General features: G+C 66.5%; 1 protein-coding gene across 1 annotated transcript in view; it reads right to left on the bottom strand.

Moving 5' to 3' along the window:
• Window positions 1–7,496, bottom strand: part of CUX2 (cut-like homeobox 2) — a 195,402-nt gene that overhangs the window by 17,406 nt on the left and 170,500 nt on the right. The window contains exons 7-13 of the mRNA XM_012730883.1: window positions 7,304–7,427; window positions 5,749–5,825; window positions 4,983–5,049; window positions 3,909–3,957; window positions 3,147–3,251; window positions 491–682; window positions 354–412 (exon numbers count right to left, since the gene is read on the bottom strand). Of these exons, the coding sequence (XP_012586337.1) occupies window positions 354–412; window positions 491–682; window positions 3,147–3,251; window positions 3,909–3,957; window positions 4,983–5,049; window positions 5,749–5,825; window positions 7,304–7,427 (673 nt within the window). The remainder of the gene's footprint in view (window positions 1–353; window positions 413–490; window positions 683–3,146; window positions 3,252–3,908; window positions 3,958–4,982; window positions 5,050–5,748; window positions 5,826–7,303; window positions 7,428–7,496) is intronic.

Genomic DNA, 7,496 nt, shown 5'->3' with positions numbered 1-7,496 from the left:
CTGCACCTGCTCACGCACCGTCCTGCGCCCGGACCCGACAGAACCCTGGAGTCGGCCCGACACGGGGCTGTGGGCGGCGGGCGTGGGAACGGCGGGTGTTACCCGGAGGGTCCCGAGCGACCCACAGCCACCCTGGCCGGATCAACGCCAGCCACCGCCTGCCCAGTTGCGCACCAAGGAGGCAACTGGGCACTGACAGCCAAGACCCAGCTTGGTGCCAGCGGAGGGGAGACCAAGACACGGGTGGGGGGTGGGCAGGACGCGGGGCTTGGCCGAGGGGCCCTGCGGCCTTCCCAAGACCCGGCCAGGGAGAAGGGCGGGTGGGGACACGCGGGGCCCTGGCCGCACCCTACCTCAGCTCTGTCTTAATCTCTTCGTAGTCAGACTGCGCCTGGAGTTTCTCCTCCAGCTTCTGGAAGGAGCCACGGAGGGGCTGAGCTGGGCTTCGCCTTCCCGCCCCCGCCCCGGGCGCCGCTACCTCCGCACCCACCTCGATGGCTTCGGACTTGGCGGTGAGCTGCCGCTCCAGGTCAGCGATCTGGCTCGCGGATGAGTCCTCCAGCTCCTGCAGTGAGCTCTGGAGCAGCTGGACGTCCTTCAGCAGCCGCAGGATCTCCCGGTCCTTGCAGGCCAGGGCCGCCTCGAGCCGAGGGCCCGAGCACAGCGCGAAGTTCACCTTATCCTGGGGACCGAGAGGGGCGCTGAGGGGCTGAGAGGCTGCGGTGCGGGGTGCCCAGGCTGGCTCACCCCCCACGCCCCCGAACCCCAAGAGAAACAGGAAGCCCGCTGGGGACGGCCTGGTGCTCCACGGCTGTCCGCCTCCGAGCCTCTCTGGCCCTCCCGGCCTGACTGCCTTCCTCTCGCTTCTAGAAGTGGGACTGGAGCCCCCAAATGCTTCTCAGGAGAACGGGCAGGCTGCGCAGCTGCTCACAGTGGGTTCGCAGCCGAGCGAGAGGGAAGAGCCTGCGGCAGCGATGCCTCCCGACGCCACGCGCACTCGAAGCCCGACAGCAGGGCGTGTGTGAGGCCGTTGAGATCGGACACAGCCGCGGGCCCACGCCGACGGGAGTCGGGTGCTCTCCTGGGGCCGCACCCGTGGGGCTCCCGGCGCCACCCGGACGCGGCTCCGACGTGGGCTCACGTCAAGCACCCAGTGTGCGGTGTGCTCATACACCCCGTTACGCACACACCAGCGACAGCGTGTTGAGAGGAGTCGGGGCGAGGAGGCAGCGGCAGGGCTGTTCTCGGCCATACCCAGCCGGGCCCCGTCCTACCGGGGCTGTGCCCACGCCGGGCGGCACGAGACTCCCGGGCGTAGGCCTGCTGCAGCGCGGCCGTGCCAGGGGCGGCTCCTTTATCCTCCTAACCTGCCCCTTAGCCCAGAGCTTCTCCAGGGGCTGGGCACGGCCCTTCGTCCTGAAGACGGAGAGGCTGGCATTCAGCTCGGTTGCAAATACATCGAAGAAGCCCTGCGAAAGAGCCGCCCACCGCCACCACGCCGGCTATTCTTCACGGGGTAAATGCCAATTAAAACAGGAAGCGGATGCCATTAGCACATTAAATTAATTAGCATTGAGCGTCACCGTCGTGCTTAGAAAAGATCACCCCCCAAACCAGCAAAGTTCCCCACGGCTGATTAGCACAGGCATTTGCTGGGTTCCACGGGGCTTAATTAAGAACCGTCGGCAAATTCTCTCTGAGACATCGGGTGAGTCCAGCGTCTCTCCTGCACGGTCACCGCGGCGGGCGGGTATCCAGGCCCGTGACCCGGACGCAGCCTCCGGGGCAGACGCGGGCGGGCACCCCTACGACAGCCCACCCCGAGGTCTCAAGCTGGCCTCACACAGACACCCACGGATGTCAAGAAGACACACGCATCCGGGGCCCATCCCATGCCACGTGGGGACCCGCGGTGTTCTCGGGGGACGCGGGTTCTCAAGGCGGACAGCCCGGACACAACGAGAACACGCCCGTGAGGGTAAGCTCCGCTACGCTCACGATAAAAACAACAGGCAAGCGTGAATGGTTGCTGGCCACAGGTTAGGAGCCATTTCAGGTACTTTCTGCATTACGCCCTCAACAGCCTGTGAGGTAAGTGTAACTGGTACAGATGAGGAAACTGAGGTGCAGCGAGATGAAGGATGCAGTCACGTGCCCACACGGACACGTGAGCACGCTGATTCGCGTTCCCGGAGACGTGTTCACAGTGTGAGCAGAGAAGGCGGCGGTCAGGGGCGTGGGTGGGAATGGAACAGCCTGGGGCTGTGATTGGGGGAGGCCAGGGGTGAACCCTGGTCCGCGGAGCCCTGGAAAGAAGGCAGAACACGGGCCCTCCCTGGTGGCGCAGCGGGTTAAAGCACAGCACTGAGAATCTGAAGCCACTTCCGCATGAGTTCGATCCCCGCCTGCCCCGGAGGAGACCCCAGGGCGCGGCAGACCTCTCCTGACCCGCCCGCTGCTCCCCTCAGCAGTGGACTTCGTCAGTCTGCCTGTTCTGCTCCCCACTCTGTCTCTGGTGAAGCCTCTCACCGTCCCTGAGCCTCTGGCCTGTACCCCAGTTCTGTACGAATAAATAAATAAATCTAAAAAAAAAAAGAAGGCAGAACACTCCCCGCAAGGAGCCCCCGACTCTGGGCGGGGAGCTTTACCCTGAGACAGACTCGGTGCAGGAGTGAGATCCCCGTAGGGAGCGACCCGGAGCCACCAGGAGAAGCCAAGCTGCACCAGCTGACAAGACCAGCGCAGGAAGCCAGGGTGGCCGGGCGGCTCACAGGCCGCAGCTCCGCAAACCCCACTGCCGGCGGGCCACAGCGGCATCCGGAGGCTGCCGAGCTGCGCGGCGGCTCAGCCCATCTGGCCGCAGGCGTGACCGGCGCCGAGCAACTCCCTGGCATTCTCGGGCAACGGCGCCCGGCCCGGAGGACTGTGCCACACGTCCCTCTATACAGGGCGCTGGAGTTCATCAAGTCAAGCTTTCTGGCTGTTTGGCCCTGATGTGGAGCCAGTCGCCGCTTTGCTGCGCGCTGCCCTCGGCCGTGAAGATGCTCCGGCGACAGGCCCCGCAGGCTCTGCCAGGCCCGGCGGTCACCCGCACATGCATGCCCGCAGCGTGGCTGGTCCCGCCTTCCCGTCTCCCCTGTACTTACCCCGCTGGGCCCCTGGGGCGAGCAGCAGGCCAGGCGGATGGAGCTGTTGACAGAGGCGAGCTGTTCGCGCAGACTCTCCACCTCGCGCTGGGCAGCCTCCGCCCGCTGGGGAGAGTGGCGGGAGCCGTCAGGGCGGACAGCGCTGCACCGGACTGCCCTGGCTCCGCTGTGCCGGCTCAGGCCGGGCGGCGGGAGAGGGCTGCCCACGGCCCAACTCTCTGAGCCCGGGCCCGGCGCTGCGGCTGGGAAGAGCAGCACAGAGCCCTGGGCTGGCGCCAAGCGGCAGAGGCCCCCTCTGGGTCTGCCGGGGTGGCGGGGACACTGCCTGCTCCCGGGAGCCGAGTTCCCAGCTCTGCTCGGGACCCCAAGAGGCGTCCAAGCTTCCCACTTCGCCAGGGCGGAGGGGAGCGGTGTCTCCATGGCTCTGGCGTTTTCAGTCTCCAGGCTGCTCCTGGCTGCCAGTAAACTCAGGCCAGAGCTCGTGCCCAGCGCCAGGCTCCCGGGGCGTCCGCAGAGTGACCTGCTGCCCTCCCGCTGCTGCGGCCCGGGCACCTTCCTGCCCCTCCCGGGCTCAGGTCCCCCTGGTGAAAAGGGGGCGATGGAGCACAGCCACTGCAGAGGGGTGGGGCTCCGCTCCCAAATCAGAAGCGAGTTTCCCCAGGCGCCTCCGGGCGGCTTCGCCAGCGCCGAGCTGACAGACACCACGGGACGCGGGCGTGGGCTGAGCCCTCGCTCCCGCCAGCCCAGACCGCGACTTCTCACCTGATTAGCTTTCTCCAGGTTGGTCATGATCAGGCCGACTTCATCTGCCCTGAGACAGAAAGACGGGCCCTGAGCGGGGACCCCAGCCCGCGGACCCCACGCAGCGCCCGGTCTGTGCCGGGTGCCGTCACCCTTCCTACGGGAGAAGCCAGACGGGGTGGGAGAACCCAGGCTGCAGGGAAGGGCAAGGGGACCCAGCACGGCATGCCCTCCAGCAGCTGCTCCCCTTCCCCCCGGGGCGCACTCTTCGCAGCTGCCCACAGCGATGCCCCCCAGCCCTGGGCCCTGCTCTACTTCTGCCTGGCGTACCCCAAGCTTTGAGCCCCAGCTCCGGGTGCCTTCCGAGGGGCCCTTCCCTACTGGCTCACCCTGGTCACCAGCACCTAAGGGCCTCCCCTCTGCCCTGCGGGGGTGACTGGGGACCATGCGGTGGCAGTGAGCTGCATGCACAGGACTGCCTTCTGCACAAGCCGTCCCCACTGCCTGGTCTTCGTCATGTGGACACTTACTCTTCTTTTGGGTCTCATTCTCTAGGTCACCTCCTCAGGGAAGCCCTCCCTGACTACCCAGGATAACCGGACCCCCCTCTTCTTGTCACTCTAGCTCACGGCCCCCTAACCTCCCCTTCATGGCCGTTCCCTGGTGCCCACACAGGGCTGGGCAGCGAAGAGCACGCCTCAAGAATGTCTGAGGGGATGAATGTATCACTGAACGTTCCCACCCCGACTGACCAGGGACGGCGGTGCGCTCCAGGGCCAGCACGGCACTGGGGGAGACAGGAGGTGCTGGGTGAGCGGTATCCTACAGTCTAAGAGAGGCTGGGTCTGGACTGGACTGTGGAGCCGGGAGCTGGAGAGTTGCAGGACGGGGGTGAGGAGGAGGCCCTGCAGCCCACAGCCTGCGGCGCATGAACGGAAGGCTGGCACAGCAGAGGACTGGTGAGCTGCTGCGCCCACGCGGGTGGGGAGCATAAGGGGGTCCCCAGCAGAGAGCCAGAGGAAGAAGGGCGCAGGAGGAGACGCCTGGGGGCCGGGAGGCAGCAGGAGTGGGGCTCCTCGTGGGACATGCATTTACTTGGATGCCGCTTCCTCATCGTATTTCCGGCGCAGCTCCAGCAGCTCGGTCTGCGTGGCCTTTAACGCTAGAAGAGGGAAAGAGCCAGAATGAAGACCGGCACCCCCAGAGGAACCTGCCCCTGCGCAGGCCTGGGCAGCAGCGTGAAGCGCAGAGCAGCGAGGAAAGACCTTGCCGGGGGAACTGGCCACGGGGCGCTTCTGCTGGGAGGGAGGGGAGCGGCTGGGCCCAGGGTCCCGGTGGGGGGCGGCGTCTGGAAGGGCCGGAGGGCCCTGAGCCTGAGGGGGCTGCCTGCCGGGCGGCGTGGAGCCCCCCACACCTCAGTAGCCAGGATCTGGGAGGGGCTTCTATGCAGAAGCTCTCCTACCCTGAGGCCTGGCGGGTGGCGCACAGCAAGAAGCAGCGGACACAAGTCCTCGAGCGAGCGAGCGAGCGGTTCCTCAAGGAACTGCTGATTTCCCAAGGAGAACTGAAGGTGCTGGTCGGACGCTCGCTGCGCCCCAGGCCCCACCTCCCCTGCTGCCTCCTAGCGGCCCCTGCGGCGCCATCTTCCACCCGCTTTACTCCTACGCAGACCTCTCAGCCCTCTGGTCTCGAGGCTGGGGTCGGACCCCAGCCGAGTCCCGTGGGTCCTTCCTCCTCCCCCCAAACGCCTTTCGTGCCCCCTGAGATTCTAGAGTACCTGCGCCCAAGTTCATAGTGTCACGGTGCCCTCCGGTCCTCCGGCTGGTCTGATGGGGCGGGGAGGCACGCGCCAGGCGCTTACCTGAATGTAGGACTTTGATCTTCTCCTCCGCCTCCCCCAGTCTGGCCGCCAGAGTGAGCTGTACTTCCTGAAGGCCCCTGTGGAGAGGCCAGCGCAGAGGAGCTGTGTTGGGCCTCAGGTGGGGTCTGGCCCCTCCCTCCGCGCCTGCGCCCCTCCTCTGTCTTTTTAAGGGGTCCCCTAAGCACATTCGGGCACTTGGCCGCCCCACTGTTTTGCTGACTGTGAGACTCCATCATGACTGGCCTCCAGCGGCCAGCAACCTCGCCTCTCGGCCTCAGTTTCCTCATCTGCGAAACGGCTTTGGGAGGGCGAACTCCCTGCCTCGAGCTCCTTCACTGTCAGCGCTGTCCGGTCCCTGGGGCGGAATCTTCTCTCCGCCCTGTCAGGACTTCGGTTACCAGCCCAGACGAGATGAAAGTCTCTCAGCAGAGGGGGGGGCGGGGGGGCTGGGGGCCAGAGCTGCACTGCGGAGCCTCCAGGCAACGCCCGGCCTCACCCTTGCTCGCCTCACTGACCGCCGGCCTCCGGCACCGGGCCTGCCTCTGCGTGGGCCGTCCCAGCCTTCCAGCAGCCTGGCCAGACTCCCTCCCTCACCCCCTGGGCTGCGCTCACCTTCTCATGAAGCCTCACGCCCTACTCAGCCCCCAGCCCCCCAAGCCCTCTCCCTCGCCTATTTTTCTTCGTAGCTGTCAGCCAGCACACCGCTCATCTTCCTCGTTGGTGTCTTCCGCGGAGTAAACTCCAGTCCCTGTCCCTTACTCCCGCGTCCCTCAGCGGAGCCTGCCGCACGGACGCAGGCGGCTCCGAAAACACGCAGGAGGAATGAGGGGACATGAGAAGGGCACCACAGTGCGCCACGGGAGCACCCCGGAACTCGGGGGCGCGCCTCCTGCCAAGGGAACGGCCGTCCACCCACCGTCCTCCCGTGCGTGCGGGGCTAAGCTGGACAGACGTCAGCGGGCCGGCCGCAGGCCCGGGCGACCCTGCCCGTGACGGTCAGTGTCGCACGCCTGCCCGTTCAGGTGCCAGCGCCCGCTGTCCAGCCACACAGCGGCTGGGTGCTGCTGGTGCCGCCTGTACCGCGTGGCCACCTACAGCCGGTCGCCCTTCAGGCAGTCGCCCGCGGAGGAACAGACTCGCCACCGCTGGGTGGGCCTCGTCTAACCAGCTGCAGGCCTCACGGCTACAGGGAGGACGAAGAGACTGTCTCAGGATGGCAGTGGCCCCTTGCCGGGCCGCTGGCCTGTGCGGTTGGACACAGACACAGTCACGTGACCTAAATTCTTGAAACAGGTCTCTACTCATTAAAAAGAAATTCTACCGGTTCTGTTTCTCTGGAGAACCCTGTATCACACACTCTCACTTGGCCCACTTTCCAGATGGGGAAACTGAGGCACAGGAAAATGAAGTGTCTTGCCCAGGGCGGGCCACTGTGCTGCTGCCGTAGGGCGGACGTCCGGGCCTGCACGCAGATGGGCCCGAGGGCCCCGGGCAGGGGGATTTTGCCAGCCCCCTCCCCAGCCAGCTGTGGGCGCCCGTGGTGACCCCCACTCACTTCTGTTTCTCCGCCTCATTTCCCTGCAGCAAAGTTTCTGTCAGGAGGGCTTTGCTGGGAATGCCCGGGGGGCGGCTCCCCTCCGTCAGCGTGGGCCCCGCTGGAGACGGCCCCTCTCTCTGCTCTGAGGGGGAGAAAGGGGGGCCCTGGCTGAGACGGCGTGGCAGGCGGCGCGGCCAGCGGCGGGGCATGG

The sequence above is a fragment of the Condylura cristata genome, unplaced genomic scaffold (assembly GCF_000260355.1).
Source record: "Condylura cristata isolate star-nosed mole 26May11 unplaced genomic scaffold, ConCri1.0 scaffold00029, whole genome shotgun sequence".
In the NCBI taxonomy this organism is placed as follows: Eukaryota; Metazoa; Chordata; class Mammalia; order Eulipotyphla; family Talpidae; genus Condylura; species Condylura cristata.
This window is presented reverse-complemented; position numbering and strand designations above follow the sequence as displayed.